This window comes from Anopheles nili, chromosome 2 (assembly GCF_943737925.1).
Source record: "Anopheles nili chromosome 2, idAnoNiliSN_F5_01, whole genome shotgun sequence".
NCBI lineage: Eukaryota > Metazoa > Arthropoda > Insecta > Diptera > Culicidae > Anopheles > Anopheles nili.
The window spans coordinates 126,350-148,495 of record NC_071291.1 but is presented as its reverse complement, the minus strand read 5'-3'; the positions used below and the strand labels follow the sequence as shown (position 1 = coordinate 148,495).

General features: G+C 34.7%; 2 protein-coding genes across 2 annotated transcripts; both read left to right on the top strand.

The window, feature by feature from the left end:
• The first annotated feature begins 2,068 nt into the window (after window positions 1-2,068).
• Window positions 2,069-11,365, top strand: LOC128721260 (tyrosine-protein phosphatase non-receptor type 9). The gene is made up of 7 exons (XM_053814995.1): window positions 2,069-2,125; window positions 3,198-3,431; window positions 4,091-4,321; window positions 7,201-7,409; window positions 8,525-9,145; window positions 9,261-9,651; window positions 9,721-11,365. The coding sequence occupies exons 1-7, from the start codon at window positions 2,069-2,071 to the stop codon at window positions 10,153-10,155; spliced, it is 2,178 nt and encodes a 725-aa protein (XP_053670970.1). The 3' UTR covers window positions 10,156-11,365.
• A 1,276-nt stretch (window positions 11,366-12,641) lies between these two features.
• LOC128730985 (sorting nexin-27) lies at window positions 12,642-16,611 on the top strand. The gene is made up of 5 exons (XM_053824080.1): window positions 12,642-12,961; window positions 13,668-13,770; window positions 13,875-14,603; window positions 14,671-15,039; window positions 15,101-16,611. Exons 1-5 carry the CDS (start codon window positions 12,642-12,644, stop codon window positions 15,167-15,169), a joined length of 1,590 nt encoding a protein of 529 aa, XP_053680055.1. The 3' UTR covers window positions 15,170-16,611.
• The last annotated feature ends 5,535 nt before the right edge of the window (window positions 16,612-22,146 follow it).

Sequence of the window (22,146 nt, the reverse complement as noted above, 5' to 3'; positions counted from 1 at the left end):
GAATCAGTTTCCAATTTAAGCAAGTGACTGCAAGCGATAGCTGTAGCTCTACACGACAACAAATCTGAAGAAGTTGGTTATTGCGTTTACTATACAAAATGACACAGGAGATGGTAAGTACCTGTTAGTAGTTAGAAGTGCTTTTGAGATTCTTTATAGTTATCGTTTATTGATGTCTATTATACTTAGGAATTTTACGTTATTGTTTCGTAATTTTTATGTGAATATATACATTTAACGAAGAATAATCATAAAATTGATTTGCATAGAGATAACATGTTTTTTATAGTTAAAAAACTTCATTGTTAATGAAAGGAATTTTTAAATTTTAAGAACAAATCTTAGTACCAAGACGTTATCATTTTTAATCAATAAGATCCGTTTTTGTTGGTTTTCACTTATGTTGAAGCGATCCTTGTTGATGATGATCAGACAAGGTCGCACATGGCATTATATACAATCTGATTTGCGCAACCCCTCCAGCTATTTTATCTTTTCCTCCATACATCATGGTTGTATACAGCATAAATGATAGCCTACTGCGCATGGTGTAGGATTATAGAGCAATCTAGCAAGTAGCACATATATATTTAGTCAAACGAAGTTACGATCGTGCCAAATTCATCGTCACTTTTATAGCTTTTATTATTTTCTTTTTTTGAAACATAAATTCCATGTAATGTGACCCATCGAAAATGATGAATTGAATCGAGTATGATTTTGATTTTTGAATTTTGATACAAGATTTGTTATTGTTATTTATTTAAGAACGGCCTATGATACAAGATTTGACTATTATAAAAATGTATGTGCTTACTGTTTGTAACATCATATACTTCAAAATTTGGAATAAGGATTCAGGTGAGGCAAGGTACTTCTGGGTACGTAATATTAGGCAGTAGGTACTACTTCGTCGGAAAAAATGTGATCAATGTTAGCATTTTTATTTTTGTGAGGAAATACAGTCATTCGTGCATCATTCATGAGCTATGCAGCTGAGAGTATAAACACATATGTTTTCACAAATTGCTCGACTGGATGGAGTTTGCAAAAAAACATTTCCAGCATAAAAGGGTAATTTCAAAATGATATATATATATATATATATATATATATATATATATATATATATATATATATATATATATATATATATATATATATATATATATATATATATATATATATATATATATATATATATATATATATATTCCATCGAGCACTCAAGTGCTTTTTTGTATTCTTTCTGCTCATTTAATTACTCATTGAATTTTCGCTCTGTAGTAGTTTGCAAAAAAGTGTTCTGAGGGAATGCATACATGATGGACCGTGTATGCTCATGGGATGATGCTGGAATTTCCAAGCAAACGTTTTGTTACTCTATGCTATGCTAAGAGAGTTTGCCCATCCGTTGCTTTGCGAGATAATGATTTATGTATTTGTGTTGCTGAAACAAGAAGAGAGAAAAAGGGAGAGAAAGAGAGAGAAATTGTGCAGAAGTGATACAGAAAAGAAAGTATTTCCTACTCTACAATTTTCCATTCGACAGTGTTCGCTTCACGATCGGCATTGGTAGCGGTATGTTATGCTCTGTTGCTATAGATCTTCTATATATCTTGTACGAACTCAGAGCGATCCGAGACATTGCGGTGGAAAGCGATTTCGCTCATTCGTGTGCTACATTTTGTGAGTTGCGTTGAGTTCAAGTTTAAAATTTTGCAAACATTTTGGAATAAAACGAGATCACAAAATTTATGTTACATTACTACAAGTACAAGAAATCACTTTCCTACTTTTATAATTAGTACAAGAAAAATGGTATCAATTTCGTTTTGTTTCTAGCAGCATAACCTCTATTCTGGCAGTTACATTGTGAATGGAGTAAAGTGTGAAAGTTAATTAAACGTGGTACGGTGTAACGTTAGTGTGATGCTGTTACCAGAGATGCAATAAAAGGAATGTGGATCATATTCCCTTGCTTTATTAACATGTTTTCTACTACACAAATACACAAATATGTGAATAAAGTTGCATTCTTATAGAACTACCGGAATGAAATCTGATAATGAAAAAAAGGGATAAAATAACTATCATGGATCTTATCCTTTTGTGGGTCTTTAAGGTAACTTAACATTTTAGTTGAATTAAATTGTACCGCCTTAATAGAAATATGTTATGGTATGACATAAATACCTACTTATAAACTTACTTTCATCAACTGATATTTTTTTACTGATATACTTATAGCTTTATTTTTCTAATTGATCAACCTCTTTTCTTAGAAACTAAAATGTCTGTTTCACACTATCTGTTTTCCGCAAAAATAAAGTTAGTTTAGATCCATAAACATTTCTAATAATTTACTTTAAGCTTATTCCAAAAACATGCTAGCTTGATACTGTTCTAAATTGAATTGATACCGTTTCATTGAGCACAGGTTTAATCTTTTTACCTTTGGTATCAAATGTTCGAATGTATCGAAGAGTTAAATGATGAGTTAATGATTACAATTAAGGAATTAAATTATGCAGAATCTTCGTAGCTAGGACTAACTGTGTCTACGTAAGTGATAGCTTACAAGACCTGATTTTCTAGTCAGTAACATCGTTGACACGAAATACATGGTTTAAAGTTGATTGTTGGCATAGACCGGCCGGCGTTTATGTTACTGCTCTCTTCGATCGACTTAGCATCTGTGTTTTTGCCGTTTTCTGTTTGATTCCCAGAAGATGTTGGTTTGTGGTTTCAACGGTATCGGAAATCGGTCATCGAACGGGTTTCGTTGAAAGTTGGAGCTATGGGTGGGTGCAATAACTTGTGCAATTAAAGTGATCGGTTCAGCTAATGTAGCACGTACTAGCTAATGTAGCTCGAATACAGAAAGCTTCCGATAAAATTAAATAAGATAATAATAATACCTTCTTATGCATGTTATATAGGTTTACGTCAAATTACAAATCGTGACGAATTATTTTATTTTTGAGCATTATGAAACAGAAACTTATGATTATGCAATCGAAAATGCAATTTAATTCAAAGTTCAATTTGCCTAAAAGAATTAACGCTTATTGTGTGAGCCAAATCGAAAACAAAAACATTTTTATAATTTGTAATTTTGATTAGAAACAAATATATTTATAGTTACATAGTTTATCTTAAGCTTGTAAATTTGTGTATATTTTTCTTCTTGATAGGTCATAAAACAGTTTATAGATCGGATTAATTCCACCAACGATCCAAATCGCAGGAAGGTTATGACCCCAGCTGTTGCTACCCGGTTTCTACTAGCTCGAAAATACGACATTACACGAGCAATTTCACTTTATGAGCAGCATGAATTGATTCGGCAACGGGAAGGCTTATACGACCTCGATCCACTGGTCAATCCGCTCCGTTCGGAGCTGGAAACTGGAAAGTTTACTATTTTGGTAAGTAGGCGAAAAAACCATAACAAACGTTCTTATAATTATTATAAGTTTCATTTAAAAAACCTAAAAATGTCTATATTCTTTATTTTTTGCAAATATAACAGGATTGTTATACAACTCCAAGAATATGACTAAGAGGGCTAACTATATAAACACACACACACATACATATATATGTATATATATATATATATATATATATATATATATATATATATATATATATATATATATATATATATATATATATATATATATATATATATATATATATTATGTGTGTGTGTACATATTTATATTCCTCTAATTTTTTTAATATGGATGAAGTTCCCACAGGACAGAAACGCAGCAAATGGAGTAGATGATGTGATGAAGGCTGTGGGATAATTTGAGTAACTTGATGAGGTTATGTGGACTTTTGAAGAAGAGAAGAAATGCTATGCTTTATTCGTTGCCAACAGATATTTTTTAAGCGAAAAATTAACTTATAGATAAGATGACAAATCTGTATTTAGTCATTTCATTTCAACAACAAGAGATTCAGTAAAGCTGATAAGGACGATGCAAGAGACGCGACGAAAAGAGTCTCTAGTTTTGTTACATATTTTTGCAGAAATTAACAATTGTTTTCATTTTGGGTTTATTCGTTTTTCGTACAGCCGGAACGAGATGGAAGTGGAGCAGCAATCGCCTTGTTCACAGCCAATCTTCACTATCCTATGACTGTAACACATAAAACTACGTTGCAGGGTGTTGTTTATCAGTTGGACGTCGCTTTGCAAAGCACAGAAACACAGAAAGCAGGGCTAGTATTCATTTATGACATGAGTACATCGAAATATTCCAATTTTGATTACGACTTGTCGCAAAAGATCCTGACGCTTCTCAAAGTAAGTAAATTCAAAGATTATATTGTGAGAAATTTATTTAATTCTTATATTTTGTGTGTAAATTGTTGTGTCTATAATGTTTTTAAAGATAAATTCCGATGAATATGATATGCACATCTAGTTTAACTGTGGTTAGGTTTATGTATTCATCTATATGGTTAAATGAATTTAGACGAATTTAAATGAATGTGTAATAGAAAGCATAATTATAGCTTCAGTTACGTCGCTTATTTATAACTGAATCTCTATAAACGTTCGTAGTGTAGAATTGTATGGAAAAACATCATTTTTGAATTTCAAAATGTCAACATACACTAGAGATGGGACACTCAATTAAAAAGAGCAACAAAATGGAACTAGATCAAAATTTGAGATTCAGATGATTTAGAACATATAATATTCAGTATGAATAAATTTTAAAAATTTTTGACAATATATTATACAGAACTTTATAAAATATTAACTTCATTAAAGATTTAGAACAAATTACAAAAACGTTCGGTTAAATAACTATTTAAAAATCTTTGAAATTTACTAAACTGTTCCATATCTCTAAATTTAGCTCTCAACATAAGTTTAAAGTTTAGTTGATTTGTCGCTTAAATGCTTAAAATCTTGCATAATTATGTGTATTATGTGTAAATTTTTGGGCAGTATCTAATGTCCTCAAACGATGGTGAAAATGTCGTTATAAAAAGTTTTATGGAACTTGATGGATTTTTGGATGGAAATAAAATCGGGTGCAAATCGAAACGACTATTCCTTCTTACACAAATTTTAAATAACCTTAATAAAAAATGTTGACCATCGTCATACAATAATAAGAAACACATAGATTTGGGTTAAGTCTGAATTTAAGCATATAACATCTGTTATGTTTTCTTGCTTTGCAGTGAAAAATGCTCATCTTGGGAGCGAGATCATCTGCTGTCATTACTGTTTTTAAATTGTCTTCCAAATATATTTTTTTGTTAGCCCAAACGAAATATATTTGAATCGAAATTGGTCAACTGTCACCTACACATTAATTTTTATACATTTGATTCTAAAGTTTCATATCTTAAAATAATGATAGCACGCTAATAAATTGTCTTGTTTAAATACAGAGTGATAAAAAAAAGGAGTAAAAGATAGATCGACAAACAAACAGAACACATATGTGTTCAAGTTAAACGTTGCATAGGTTTTAATAAAATCTATAAGAAAGCTCTACTCTATTGTCACTATTGTCTCAATTGACGAGCTTAACTTACTTTAACTGAAACTGTTGTTGTTGTTAACGTGCATTACAGTTTGTATTTTCAAATAACATCGATTTATTGCCTTCTTGTTTACAATCAGCAACACCTTTTCGCAAAATAGTAGTCAAGCTATTATCTTCATCGTGGTTGGAAATCTGATTAACTATTCTTAAGGATGTTTGTATTTATGTGCGTTTGAGAAGCGCATATTGTGATTATTTTGTTAAGGAGGTGGTATGCGTGGTACTATTTGGAGCGCATGCGTTTTTTGAATCGGAGACGAGACGAAAATATTTCACTGTTATTTTGCTGCTGCAACTTCCCGTATATGTGCGAAAGCGCATGCGCATTCGATTCGTTTTCCCTTGTGTTTTCGTTTGCCCAAACGTTCATAGGACACACTGATACATTTGAAAAGCGCAATGTAGCCTTTTGGGCTACTAATCAGTATGCATAATCGTCGCCGTGCGTGTACGACCGTAAATAGAAGCCGAACGAACGCCGTTGATTTCGCGGTGTCAAAAACAACTCCAAATATTTTGTTGCCAGTTGGTAAGATAGTCATCAGAATAGTTCATTGGAATTAACTTTGTTCGTCATGTTAATGTGAGTGCGCGTGTGTTTTTTCTGTGACATTAGGTGTAAATTGAAAGACAGGCATCTTTTTCGTCTCATTTCAATGCTTGTATTTCTATCATTTAGAGGGTTTATCAGTACATTATTTACAAAAGAGATAATTTTGCATAAATTTACAACCTACAACTGGAAAGTGATTACGATGCTTATCTGTAATGCATATGATATAGAAAATTACAATCAATTTATTAGAAGACTTAAGAGATATGTAAAAATACATGCCATACCATTATTACCATATATACTACAGACTCGATATTGATTTTAGGATATGATAGTTTTATTTTTTTACTTATTTTATTTTTGCCACCAATAACAAAAACTATGTTAAACTCTGTTTTTAGCCACTTGTTAACAAATGTTGTTATTTTTCTATGGCAGTAAATACTTTGGACAGTAGTTCTATAAACAATATTTCTACGTATTAAATCATAGAGAGATAGTATTAAAGTAACCATTGCATGCGAAGGCTGATATGAAGCTGTCACTTTTCTTGCTGGTCATATAGAGATATTTATCTTTATCAACGATAGTATGAAAATACATGTTTCAGTAGGGTAAAAACCTAGCACAAAATTATATTAAGTTTTAAATTTTGTTTGATTATTTTGCCTAACACTCCCTCTACTCAATCATTCCACCGGATTTTCATACGGCATACTCAAATCAAAATCAAATCTCCAATATTAGGCGAAACTCCAAGAAACATGCGTTTGTATACACGTTCGTATAATATTACTGACAGCTTTCTAATAGTTTTATTTGTATAATGAAGCATTCAAACGTTACTTGCCCCAACATTCTAAATATTCAATATTCTAAATGTTTATAAGCTTTTGCATTAATGCTCAAGCAATAGTGGATAAAAAATTGTTTGGATGAAGCTCGTTTTATTAAGAATTGACATTTCATTTTGATTAGGATTGGTGTTTATGGAAAGTCCTAGTAATAAACAAAAAAGTGGTTTTTTATTGCCATTAATAGTTATTGCGTATCTTACAGGGAGGATATCCTGCACGATTGAAGAAAGTTCTGATCGTAACAGCTCCACTTTGGTTTAAAGCACCATTCAAAATTCTCCGGTTGTTTGTGCGAGAAAAATTACGTGAACGTGTTTTTACTGTGTCGATACCGCAGCTTAGTTTGCATGTTCCCCGCGACTCACTACCCGTGCGGTTAGGAGGTAGCCTTGAAGTTAATCATTCCTCATGGTGAGTATCTGATTCTTGTGCCGATTTGTAAACCTGTTTCTAGATCATTATTTCTCTAGGCTTAAATCGTATGTAGACTAAATTAATCGTATTTATGAAAATACCATCGTTACTATCGTTATGTATAAAGCTACATTTTTTCGCTTGATGCTTACGATCACGTTGCTATGTCTTCTTATTGACAAAGTGATCCATACATTTTTTTTTTCAGTAATCAATCAGTTCTGATACTTGATGATACTGGATAATTCATTGGCTTGTTTTACTTACGATATCTAACTTACGTTGGTTCCAAAGTAGTCCTCATATTTAGATAACTTTCCCTATAAACATCAAAATCTCCTTCCGCAGGACACACAAATCATACAGTTTCTGGGTGTTGGACTGCGCCATTTAATGTGCATGCCAAGTTTAAGGTAAACTGAAATTAACCTTTTCTAAATCTGTTTAATTCATACCTTATTCTAAACGAACATCTGACTTTCTTCATTTTATCATGTTCGCTCGTTCAAATTATAAATGAATAATTTAAACAAACTTAAGCTCATTTTTTCACAAAAAATCATTGTTTCATCAATGTCAAGTAATATATCATATTTGCTTCTTGTAAAAAATCGTGTTTATTATGAAATTCGCGTGGGCTATATAACTATTTTGGTCAGAGGGACAGTCAAAAAATTTTGTTTTATTATTATTGCATTCAAAAGTACTAAAACAATTGGGAATTAAATAATATATTATCTGAAATCTTGAACTTCCCTTAAATGATTTCTCATATCAAATGAGAAATACATAGATTGGAGCCATGTATTTAATAATTGTATTGCAAAAGGATATTCTTTAGCATGAATAGGGCAGGAGTAATAATGATTAGAAACTCTGTGGTGATATACATATGATACTAATTCTTATCGCTTGCGTCATTGCATCAATATGACCTTACCTTGTAAGGTTTGTTATTTATTTTACGGCTCTTTTTGTAGGAACGCATGTATTATTTGTGCATAAAATATTCATTAATCTGGAATAATCCATCCCCAACTGCTGCATCCTTACTTCATCGCGCGTAAAACGTGTTTGAAGTTATTCATTCAAATTATTTTTTCTTGTTTCAGGTTATTACATTGCTATAAATCGATGACGAACCGTGAAGAGGAAATTATTGTAGCATCGGACCTACAGCAAAGGAAATTACAGGATTCGCAATTCCACTGTTCGTCAACGGTGGAACTGGTTGGAACGGTAAGCGGTAGTAGCAGTACTGTGATGGGAACTGCTAGCATAGCTGCAATAATCAGTGGTACAGGCACATTGGAAACAACACACCATTCTTCAACGATAAAGAGCACAGAGTCGGAACTAGCAAATGTGGATTTCAATTTGACTCATAACCATTTAATAGCATCGCCCAGCAATACCAGTACCCTGTTGGTGGAGAATTACATAAGCGTGGACGATATAACCGAAATTCCCACTGCAGTGGAAACAACTCAACAAAATATACCTGGTAATGTGAATCATCATCACACCAACAGTAGTGAGCTTTGGTCAGAAAATCCACCAAGCAGTGCATCTTCAGGTTTTAGTGACGATGATAGTTTAGCCGGTACAGAAGGAGATCCTAAAACGATCGAGCAGATTGTACAAATGGTTCAAGAACGTGGCAAAATGGGTTTGATTCGGGAATATACTGAAATCAAAGCACGCGCTCCAGATGGTACCTTCACGAATGCAAAGTATGTATGGATTAAAGTTCTACTGTTAAGAATTTTGAAAATTTATTTTTTAATAGTTAAACTAGTTAAACTAGTTAAACAAAATATATTTCATGTATGATGTATGCCTTTTCAGGTTAAGGAATAATCTAGCAAAAAATCGTTACACTGATGTGCTCTGTTACGATCACAGTCGTGTAGTATTGTCTCTCGAAGATGATGATCCCTCCACTGATTACATCAATGCCAATTTTGTCGATGGGTACAAACAAAAAAACGCGTACATTTCTACACAGGGACCATTGCCAAAGACATCGTATGATTTTTGGCGCATGGTTTGGGAACAGCACTGTCTTTTGATTGTAATGACGACAAGAGTAATGGAACGTGGTCGCGCCAAATGCGGACAATATTGGGAAACAACAGAAGGTAGTATCGCTGAGTATGGCTGTTTTCAAGTTCGAAATTTGTCCATAGAAACTAATGAAGATTACACAGTAGCGGATTTGGAAATAAAAAACTCTAAGGTAAGTTTGTTGAATCGTTTTTCGTGATAAATCATGTGAAAAAAAAACTATACCGCACTTTTGTTGTAGACTGATGAAGTAAGGTGCGTATCACATTGGCAGTTTACCAGTTGGCCCGATTATGGAGTGCCCTCGTCGGCAAAAGCCATGCTAAATTTTCTGCAACGTGCGCGCGAAAAACAAACTGAAATGGTTAGATCCCTGGGCGACTTATGGGCTGGCCACCCACGAGGTCCTCCAATAGTAGTGCATTGCAGCGCCGGAATCGGTAGAACTGGAACCTTTATAACACTGGACATCTGTATATCACGCCTGGAAGATGTCGGTACGGCCGATATTAAGGGCACAGTGGAGAAAATACGTTCGCAACGGGCGTATTCTATACAGATGCCAGATCAGTACGTGTTTTGCCATTTGGCGCTTATTGAATATGCTCTCTCTCGTTCCATGCTAAAATCTGTAGATCTATCAGAGTTTGAAGATCGAGAAGAAGAATCCGATTAAATAATTCAATCGTGTGTATGTGTGCATGTGTGTGGGTGAACTTCGACATTAATATAAACTAGATGCAGTATGCTGAAAAGGAGCATATTTCGATGCTGGAACGTATGATGGTCTGTACAGTAGGTAAACTAATTAATTTAACAAACGCGTTTTTTGCAACAATTTACGTTTCATTTATTTGTGATTAAATACATACAAACAATTTTGCTAAGCATGAGTGTGTCACAACTCAAATCATTTTTTCATTATGTGTTTCTTCCTGTTGGGCAAAATAGCTTATGAGCAAAAATTCACAATCGGGATTATTAAGTCTTTGAATAAAAAAACATGATGTGAGAATAAATTTATTGTAAGTATTAAATTTTAATCAATAGCATTTTCTTTGGCTTTGTGAAATAAGTAGTTAAATACCAATCTGTTGGTATGTTCTCTAATTTATTTATGTTACACTATCTTATTATTAGCTCACGAATTTCGATAATACTCGATTTTTTGTGTAGCATTTGTTCGTGATTTTTCTATCAAGGAAGAAACAGCACCTATTAACCAGGTTCTAGTAATTTCTCAGATTTGGATTAATTATAACTGTAACGCTTAATTACCATAGGGTATACGTCAAAAACTACAAGTAGATTTCATTCTTTCTCTAATCATGAATAGTTCCAAAAATTGTATTATAATTGAAGCTAATCTTTTGAAGTAGTTGTAATTTATGAGGAAATAAAGAACGAATCAAAAATATTCCTGTCCAGGAAAAACAAATTTTAAATGTAGTGGGATGGAGAAGGGCGAAGATCAAATGAAGAGAACTTTAAAAAACAATTACAATAAAAAAAATCTGAAGTAACTGGTTCCTATTTATTATAACGTGCTTGTATACGCACGCAGCGACCAACGATAACCGCAAAAGGGAGAATAATTGATTTGAATGGCGATGAATAGGGTAAAGGTTGGATGGGTGCATAGTAGAATATACCCAGTAGGTTAACTGGCAACGAAGGGTAAGTGAATGGAAGCGGGGTAGTGGCAATGGCTGTAGTAAGGAACCTATAAAAAATGGAATCTTCGTCAATGTAAAGAGAACTCTAACGAAATAGAACTCGCCCAATCGCTTTTGTTACGATACGTAGAATAAATGTTAAAAAAACAAAAATGGAGCTCCGGATTTAAGACGAACTTCAAAATCCTTTTTAGAAGTCAGTGTGAAAGAGATTTGAATGGAGTACTAATAGGGGGGGGGGGTAAGCTCTTCGAATTCTTATTTTTTTCGAATAAATATAAGAATACCGGGGTTAGAGTTAGCTTTCTTCAGTGCTGAAGATTTCCTATTAATTCACCCTCCTATTACATTCTCACTCTTTGCCACTCTTATCCTATACATTCGCAAGCAATGTTATTTTTGTTGTTGTTTTAGAGTAGTAGAGTATATCCTGTTCCGTACCCTTTCCATTCTTAACACTTTCTGGCAATCACGAAAAAGGCTACTGAACATATTTTTCCCGTTTTGTAATTTTCCGCCACTCATTCATCCCAACCTTACATTTTTCAATGAACATGACAAAGTACAGGGTAATTGTTTCTGTTTTGTAGATTTTATCTTCCTTTTCCTTCCAATTCATTTTCTTTCGATCGTGAGAACAGATCACTTGGTGAATATTAATTCGTTTTGTAACTTTTATATTTTCCTTCTACTCTACGCAATATATTTTCATATGATCATGAGGGAAGATGTTAGGTGAGTTTTTATTGTTTTGAGTTTTCTAGTCTATTTGTTTTAATAAATAAAGAATAAATCATCCATCATTTTGTAGCCCAATTCATCAAACTATGGTTTATTAAAAGCCACTTCTTTAAACTTTCATATTATTTATTTATCTCAATGTGCTACCTGATTTATTACTGCAACACCAACGATTAACAGGAAATTGAAATTAAATTGTATGATATGAGTACAAATTCAAAATCAATCTAGGCAGCAGCCCTGAAGAATCCGAAATGTCAAAAAGCTTTTATGTCAAAAATTCGTCTATAGAAAAATATGTAGAGAGAAATGTTAATGTGAGAGGAAGAGAGAATTCGAATGAGTTTATAAAGCTCTGGTAGAATAAAAAATAATCTCGCTGGTGAAATTAAGAATAATGTGTATTGGAAAATCAAACTATCAATCTTATTAGCACTGGCTTACTAGTCCAAACACGTTAAAACATAAAAGGTAACGCCAGGATACGTGCTTTGTATTGCAATTGTGAGAGCAAATTGGTGATTGTTGGAGTGGAATCAGCAATTCTTAGCATATTGTTTGCTATATATCCGCTTTTTTAGTTATTTCAATAGAATATTTTAACAGTTTGAAAAGTGTTCGATAGTAAAATGTAAGGATACGTCTCAGGACAACAATTTAAATGTCAGATACGTTTAGTTTCCCGCAGAAGCTATAGAACTAGTATTATTATTTAACGCGCTAGACGACGAATAAAGTTAAAGCAATGGATACAAAAATTGGCAAATCCTGTCCGGCGACGACCGCAATACCCGTTGCACCACCATCGGGTCGTGGAGGGGGCGGTGGTATTTCGGCAACGTTAAAAAACGGAGTGAAGGAAAACTCGAATGGTCCTCGAGTGGTTACAATCTATAAGACGGAAACCGGTTTTGGATTTAACGTTCGAGGTCAAGTCAGCGAGGGTGGCCAGTTGCGATCAATTAACGGAGAGCTGTATGCACCACTGCAACACGTCAGTGCAGTTTTGGATAACGGAGCTGCCGAGCAAGCTGGCATTAAAAAAGGGGACCGAATTCTAGAAGTGTAAGTAGCATTCATAGAAATATTCATACTAGAGTACGTAAATTTCACATGCATATAATTTTATTTGTATTTGTGTTCATTTGATATTTATATGACTATCCGCAATATTCGTATAATTTTACTTACATTTCTATTTTGCTAGCCTCTTTTTTAATCTATCCTTGCTTTTTATATTGCTATCTCATCTTGTTAATGAAACCTTTACTCCCCCAAATATTCGAAATAATCTTTTCTGTCACTATCTGTACTCTTTGTATTCTGTAAAATCATTTTTCTTGTAATTTGAAATGAGTGGTTTCTTTTCTATATATGTATATATATATATATATATATATATATATATATATATATATATATATATATATATATTTATTAATTTATATATATATATATATATATATATATATATATATATATATATATTTATTAATTTATTTACATATATATATATATATATATATATATATATATATATATTTATTAATTTATTTATATATATATATATATATATATATATATATATATATATATATATATATATATATATATATATATATATATATATATATATATATATATATATATATAAAGTTGTTACATCATAGGTTTGGTTGACTTCCAACATCGATAATTCGAATTTCTAGTAGTTGCAGTTCCGTTTTTGTTTGATGTGATAATTTATCATATTCATTTGTTTTCTTTTAAGAAACAATGTGAATGTGGAAGGAGCGACACATAAGCAAGTAGTAGATCTCATCAAATCTGGAGGTGATACTCTGACCTTAACCGTTATATCTGTCACACAGCAAGTAAGTGTGGAATGTTTTAAGATTAATCTGGCGATATGACATACTGGTACAATTACTGTTTATTTGATCTATTGATTATTATGATACAACAAATTTGTTTATAGGAAGCAGAACGTCTGGAGCCAGCGGAGGATCCTGGTGGGTATTCTTACATTGACTATTCTGAAAAGCGAAGCCTGCCTATAAGTATTCCGGATTATAATATCATCCATCGTGGCAACGAACGTTACGTGGTGTTTAACATTCACATGGCAGGGCGACAATTATGTTCGCGAAGATATCGTGAGTTCTCTAATCTACATCAGCAATTGCGAAAAGAATTCTCGGGCTTCAATTTCCCGAAAATCCCTGGGAAATGGCCGTTCCAGCTAAATGAACAACAGCTGGATTCACGGCGTCGAGGATTGGAGCAATACTTGGAAAAAGTGTGTGCAGTACGAGTGATTGCCGAAAGTGATGCAGTACAAGAGTTTCTCACTGACACGGTGGATGATCTGGCAGCTTCACCAGTGGATATTAAAATTATGTTGCCAGATCATGCCATTGTAACGGTGTCGGTGCGCAAGTCGGCGAATGCCCAGCTTGTGTGGGAGCAATTGGTGCAGAAGGCTAGCTTGACCTCGTATACTCAGCAATATTTTTATTTGTTTGAAATAGTGGAATATAATTTTGAACGTAAGCTGCAACCTCACGAAGTTCCGCATCAGCTTTACGTGCAAAACTATAGCACGGCTTCAAGCACGTGTTTGTGCGTGAAGCGATGGCTTTTCTCCATAGTGCGTGAAATGTCGTTGCCGGTAGGGGAACAAGCTGGCAAATTTATATTTTACCAGGTATGGCTACAGAGAGAGAGAGAGAGAGAGAGAGAGTTTGGTTTTACCTCCCCTTTGTATGTTTTAGGCTGTTGATGAAGTCAATCGGAGCAATATTCGTGCAGATGGCCGTTTGTATGAACTGAAAGCACTGCAGGACTCAAAAAAAGCAGACGATTATCTATCACTGGCTCGTACTCTCCCAGGATACGGTGATATTGTTTTTCCGCACTGTGCATGTGACAGCCGCAAAGAGGGACACGTCGTTCCGGCTGTTGGAATGAAGAGTTTCCGATTGCATGCCTGCCGAGAAGACGGTGTACTCGAAGCGCAAACGGTAGAGCTGCAATGGGCCACCATCTCCCGTTGGGAGAGCGACGAAGAGTCGATGGCATTCTGCTTCCAATATAGTCGTTCGGATAAGCCCCCCAGATGGGTGAAAGTATTTTCACCATACGTGAGTAGCTGCATGGTTCCATGTGTGATTTTCTGTTCATTATTTCTTGTTTTGTTTTTAGCATGCATTCCTATCTGACTGCTTTGATAGAATAATGGAAGAGCGAGCCTGGGATGACACTGGAGAGTAATTAACATTCGAGCAATGGATTAACGAGAACACTTCATTGTGGTGATTGCGACCGTAAAGCACTGCGTAGTGGTGTGTTGCAATAATGGGCGATCACTAATCAAATTTGTTATATGTATGAAGATAAGTGACGGGGCAAAACTATTGTTGCTAAAATGTGGTCATGATATGTTTGTTAGATGATGAAATTTTAACCACACGTGAAATTAAAAATTCACAATTAAATCAGGAGGAAGTTTAATCCAAGTTAGCTATTTTGCACATGATATAAGAGGATAATAGAAAGTCATTAAAGATATAGTAACGAAAAAGTGTTCTGGAATAGATTCCAAATAGTGATTGGATAAATTGAAAACAAAGTATTTTCTGAGTGGTTGAATGACATCAATGCGACACTTTCTCGAAACAACGTTCTCTCTTTGTTTGTCGTGAAAAATAAAATAAACTTTATTATATTATATCATAGTCGCCATTAGTAAATTAAACATAACAGGCACGATATTTATTCAGGACTATTATTAATAGTAAAGTATGCTTAGTAGCCGCACTTGCTTTGAACGGCATACCTGCTGCAGTAGCACGATACTAACCGGCAGAAGTAAAGGGTCAGCGGTTCCTTAACAAAACTAGAAGTTTCTTTTATTAATTTGCTTTCTGTGATACAGTCATAAGCAGTGCGATTAGCAAACGTGGTTAAGGAGTGAATTTATTCAACGAAGCTCTAGTACCATAACAGGTAAACCGATACTACCATGTGAACCTATGTAACTCGAACAAATGAAACTAACATCAATCAATGAATGTAAAATCCATATGATATCCAACACATTCCTGTTTTAGGTTGCGAACTATTGCGCAAATTTGTTCTATACGAATTTTTCATTCACCATGCCATCATGTGCGTATGTAGCATTAATATGACGCTAGTCCAAAAACAAGTCATGATACATGGACCATGGATATTAGGTGACAAAAGATCAAATGAAGTCAGAAAGCATTGCAGTTAGGAGCATGGCATGGGTTCGATACGGATCTCTGTGCTAAATTTGCATTTTTTTGTGTTTTTTTTTCTTTCATAAATGAGATGTAGGATGATGGGTTAGTTAAAATAAAAAAATGGTTTGCAAACATTTTACTTTTCGGTTCAAAGCTAGTAAATGTGAATAGGTCCAGTTGATTGGTAATAAAAGGAGAGCCGGAAACATCTTGTGAAAGCAACAAACATGTGTAGCATTATGGTAGTACAATATGTATATAATGAGCGATGGTGACGTTGAAACATAATTAAATGCATAATAGATTAAGTAAGTTACGAGAGAAACAATGCTATAAATATACATCCGAAGTTGATGCGATGAATCGCAACGCATTGCTGGCGAGCTCTCATTACCGTTTGTCCTTGATACTAGATAACATTACCGTGTACTGATAAAATAAATAAAATGCCGTGTATAGACAAAATACGCTGTACAAGGAGGTGGTAAAAAACAGGAAAAAAATCCTTATTTATTTCTCATCAAAGCGAGGCGTTTGGGGAGCAGGAACTTAGGGGAATGACCCGGCCGGAATCTTTTTTCGCGGCACCGAGAAAAAGTATCTAATGAGGAAGATTTTAAGGAGGGATAAAACCTCGCTCAAAAGTTTTCCTCCGGAAGCTTGATCTAGCTTAGATTTGAAACGAGAAAATCTACGTTCGTCTGCTTTTCTTTCGACAGCGATTGAATTGGCAGCGATTGATTGACAGCGATTGATTGAATTTCAGCTCACAAATAATTATTTGAATCTAAAACGGCCAGGTCGTTCTTGTTATTTATTTAAGAACGGCCTGGAAGTTCCTAAATAAATGACAATAACGACACAGTGTGACTCTATAATTTCTCTATAAACAGCTTTTCGATATCAAAATGTGATCCGATACAAAAAAATCTAAATCACCACAAAAAATAATTAATGATCGCGATTCTTCTTCATTGTAAAATGGGATGTGGCCTTCTTTATTTGAATACTCCAAAGAGTCACTTATAATATATTCAAGGGTTACCACTTGTTTATAGGCTCGACTATCAGTTATGTAGGCCTTACAGTGAAATACATTGGATAGAACTGTCCATTTCGAGCAGCAACGCCACCAACTTCGCGTCCATATAAATCTCTGAACCTGCAGTAATATAAACCAATCAGGTCCTCCGTCTACTGTCACAATCCAGTGGTTTGAACGAAAATACCATGCAACATAACCTAGCAGAATTATCCGGGAACGAAGAAAGTTTGACAGAATAAAGTGTCTACGTTAAGATAAACGGAAAAAACTCCTCCCTCTCATTTTTTGACAGGACCCTGAAAATTGGACCCATGGATTGTTGACATGTGTAAACAAATAGATTAGCTCAAAGGTGTCTTTTTACATGGTAATGTTAGATACTGTCGAACAAATTTCATCGTTAATATAATTTGTCGCCAGCAGATATTTTGGTAAAAATGTATTCAAAAAATGGGGGAAGAGGTATATATTGAGTTTTTTCCGAGTTTTTACCCATAACTATTTTATACATTGTATAATATTAATAATAAGCAATCACTAGTTTCTTTTAAGAATCCGGCAATTGTCATTTCAATCTTGCTGACAGAGCGCGTCATTGACATTTGTAGCTAACGCCGGTAACTGTCAGTATGCTCAAGACGCTCGCGCGCTTTACTCTTAAGTTTTGTTGAATTAACGTTGTGGCAACAAATGTTGTATGTTATTGGGTATTTTGCATAGAAAAGTTGTGAAAAGCAATCTAGTGTCATAGAAAAGTTGTGATATTTGTTGCGTAGAAAAGTTGTGGAAAGCAATCTAGTGGAAAATAGTGTGATCTAGTGAAAACTATTTATATTTAGTGAGTGTGAAAATGGTGTCCGTTGAAACAATTCGCGAGCAGTTTGATGAGCTGGGTATCGAACCAACCGATGAAGTGGTTTACAAATGTAAGCGCTCATCTTAATTTCAAGAATCATGCATGAATCTGTTACAACACTCATAAATCTTAATCATATTCTGTTTTCCTTGCAGGCATAGAAATATGCATCAACAGCGACGTAGATGACCCGGTTGAATTCGTAGAGCAATGGATGGCTTGCAGTGTTTCGAAATTGAGTGGTGCGGAAACAACCGTCGCTTTCCTCAACGACATGGAAGTATACAAAGTCATGAACAAATCGCGGCAAGTAGCTAAGTTAGCAAATACCATTGGTAGAAGTGGAAAATTAGGAGCATCTCCACGCTTGGATTTCAAAATGCCCAAGATTACTACCTACCGCAATATAGATTCTATTGAACAAAATGTATTGGAAATGTACGGCTGCTTAACACCAAAGGTAGGTGAATGGGAATTCAGAATTTTTCTTTCATAGATTTTTGTACACAAAATCACCTTTTATTCTCGATTTTTCAGGTACAGTTTGTAATATTTGCACACGAGTTGGGAAAAAATCAGACGATGTATGAATAATGTGAAATTTTTGAAAATTTCGTTTCCTTTAAATAATATTCTTTATGTCTTGCTAATATCAATAATTTTGTTCTATAGTATGGAAATCTATTTAATCAAAAGTTCTTGTGTTACATGAAAATATATGAGAGAGAGGCACACAGGTACACATGCACGCAGACACAAAGGCACAGGGTGAGTGCAAACGTCACGGAACGCCACGGAAATTGTATGAGCGGTGTTTGGTTAAATCGGTACCGACAAAATTACGGGAACCGTGTAAAGTAACACAGAACGATGTGTGTATGCAGTAGTGCATGTTTTCGATCGATTGATGCTTGCGCTTCCAGGCGTTACATCGCATAAGGGTTTGAAGGAACGAAAGAGCGAGCAAAAGCGTTACATAGTTTGTTTTTTTTCTCGCTAGCGCTCTTGCTCATTGATGCTTGCGCTTCCAGGCGTTACATCGTATAAGGGTTTGAAGAAGCGAAAGAGCAAGGAATAGCGTTACATAGTTTGTTTTTTTTTTCTCGCTAGTGCTCTTGCTCATTGATGCTTGCGCTTTCAGGTGTTACATCGCATAAGGGTTTGAAGAAGCGAAAGAGCGAGGAGTAGCATTACATAGTTTGTTTTTTCGCTAGCGCTCTTGCTCATTGATGCTTGCGCTTCCAGGCGTTACACCGCATAGGAGTTTGAAGGAGCGAAAGAGCAAGGAATAGCGTTACATAGTTTGTTTTTTCGCTATCGCTCTTGCTCATTGAAGCTTGCGCTTCCAGGCGTTACGTCGCATAAGGGTTTGAAGGAGCGAAAGAGCCAGCAAGCTTTGCATAGTTTTTTTTTTGCAAGCGCTGTTGCTCATTGATGTTAGCGCTTTCAGGCGTTACATCGCATAAGGGTTTGAAGGAGCGGAAGAGCGAGCAAAAGCGTTACATAGTTTGTTTTTTTTTCTCGCTAGCGCTCTTGCTCATTGATGCTTGCGCTTCCAGGCGTTACATCGCATAAGGGTTTGAAGGAGCGAAAGAGCAACGAATAGCGTTACATAGTTTGTTTTTTTGCTATCGCTCTTGCTCATTGATGCTTGCGCTTCCAGGCGTTACATCGCATAAGGGTTTGAAGGAGCGAAAGAGCAAGGAATAGTGTTACATAGTTTGTTTTTTCGCTATCGCTCTTGCTCATTGATGCTTGCGCTTTCAGGTGTTACATCGCATAAGGGTTTGAAGGAGCGAAAGAGCAAGGAATAGCGTTACATCGTTTGTTTTTTCGCTAGTGCTCTTGCTCATTGATGCTTGCGCTTCCAGGCGTTACATCGCATAAGGGTTGGAAGGAGCGAAAGAGCCAGCAATAGCTTTGCATAGTTTTTTTTTTGCAAGCGCTGTTGCTCATTGATGTTAGCGCTTCCAGGCGTTACATCGCATAAGGGTTTGAACGAGCGAAAGAGCAATTTATTTTGCTAATAGCTTATTTTGTCCTAAATATCATTTGATGATTTGATTACGTTTTTGAATCGAATAAATTTAAAGCACCTTATGGATATCAAACTTTACGGCATTAGAAGATATTTATACAAAAAAAAGATGACATGGATTGTGAAAGTGAATAAGATGATATTTCACATCACAATTGTGTATTATCCGCTCTCAGATCCGCGAGCGATTCCGTTTTCTTCTGAAATAAAAAATACTAGTAAACGTTTGTTGCGGTTGAGTCAGAAGATAAGTGAGAAACATTCGTCTTTACAAGTTAGATCAAAGACAGCCTTGAAAACTTAGCTTCTCTTCTTAGCTTTTCCTCTTGAGTGATGGATATCTGACCTCCTTCAACGTTTAAGCACGTTGTTTACTACATTGCAATCTTCTTAGCAAGGCATTTCTATAGTCACTTGTTTATTTTGGCTTTAAAAGTTTTAAATTACAAAGAATAACACTTGATGTATATCCTCAATACCACAGGTAGGCAAACTAACTTCACGAAAAGCGGTAGTCTTATCGGGAGTTTTTGTAACACTGGTGTTCTAGAGTAATGATTTCAAAATTAGAATCAATCATTTGGTTCTGGCGATTAAATCAGACTGCTAGATAACTACGCAATCGATTGTCCGTTAGTCTCGAATGCTGTAAAGAAAATAGGTACTGAAGAGCAAACAATACATTGTAGTTTGTGAATTGTTGTCACAGTTTTTACTGTGACTGTGGTTGAACTTTACAATACAACAATAAACAATAAACTTCACAACATGACACTGAATTAATTTACTATTATCCCAATCCGATCGCTAATCGCAATGAAAATTGAAATGTAATTTTGTACGGTGGCTAAATAAAAGACAGCTCGAGTATTAAAAAGCTTTGCAAACCTTATCAGCAATTGTGAAGCAAAATATCGTTGCGTCTCATGCTCAATGTCACATTTTTTCGTTATCTAGGTTGGTAATAGCTTCCAATTGTTTGGTTATGATAAACAATCAATTCACATTATCATTAACTAGAATTTACACTCGCGTGTATGTAATAGTATCTCTGCCATTGCCATTTTCATCATTCAATCAAAAAAAACTATTGCATCGACACAACGCGAGTAAAACGTAGGCTTAAAGATAGGACAATCTTAAAAACCCATCCAGTGGGCTGATGAAAGTTGTATTTTTTCTTGATCGTTCGATAATTTCTACGTCTATTATCGTCACGTTAGCTGCCTCGAGACGTTTTGCACGACAGTTCCTTTGCGGCAACCTAGACTTGCGGTTTAGATTTGAGAGAAAAATTTACAATTCGCACACGTGTTATGACTTTTTTGGGAAAGTTAAAACGTTATTGTGAAGTTATGACTCCTTTTGTGAAGGCTAAAATATAAGCGTGAAGTTAAAGTTTTATTAAAAGGAATATACAAAAGAGGGTCCTTGATTAGCCTACATAGACTCTTATTTTATCGTTCTTGAAGGATTTCACTGAAAATACTGTTTCATGTTTAATGTTTCACTGAAAATACACAAAATGTAGAGCTACTGTTGATGAAGCTGAATGTTATTGACAGTAATCTGTATTTCTAAGTGGTATCCAGTGATAAGGCACTGGGGTGGTTGTAGTATTAGCTATTTAATGTACAACTTATTTATGGATAAAGTATATTTTGATTTTGCTCCTCGCCCTATATTATCTTATCACTTTTACTGATATTAGGCTAACATTTGGATTACTAACAAGCCGTTAAGCAGTATTTTTGTTTCTATGGAAGATTAGCAGCTAAAACGGTTATTTATAATAACTGGAGTGTATTTCATGGGTCTTTTATTTTTTATCTACGCTTAGAAAGTATCACACAAGTAAAACTGAAAGTATCACAAAGTAAAGTGCCGATTACTGAATCTGCAACTTGTAACATAAATAGAAGTTAGTACCTACCGGACACATAGATACGTATGGTTGAAACATCTGAAGGGTCAGTAACGTGTAATATCGTGGTATGCGAACTACCTTTATATCGTGGTGAGATTGAACTTTGGATAAATTTT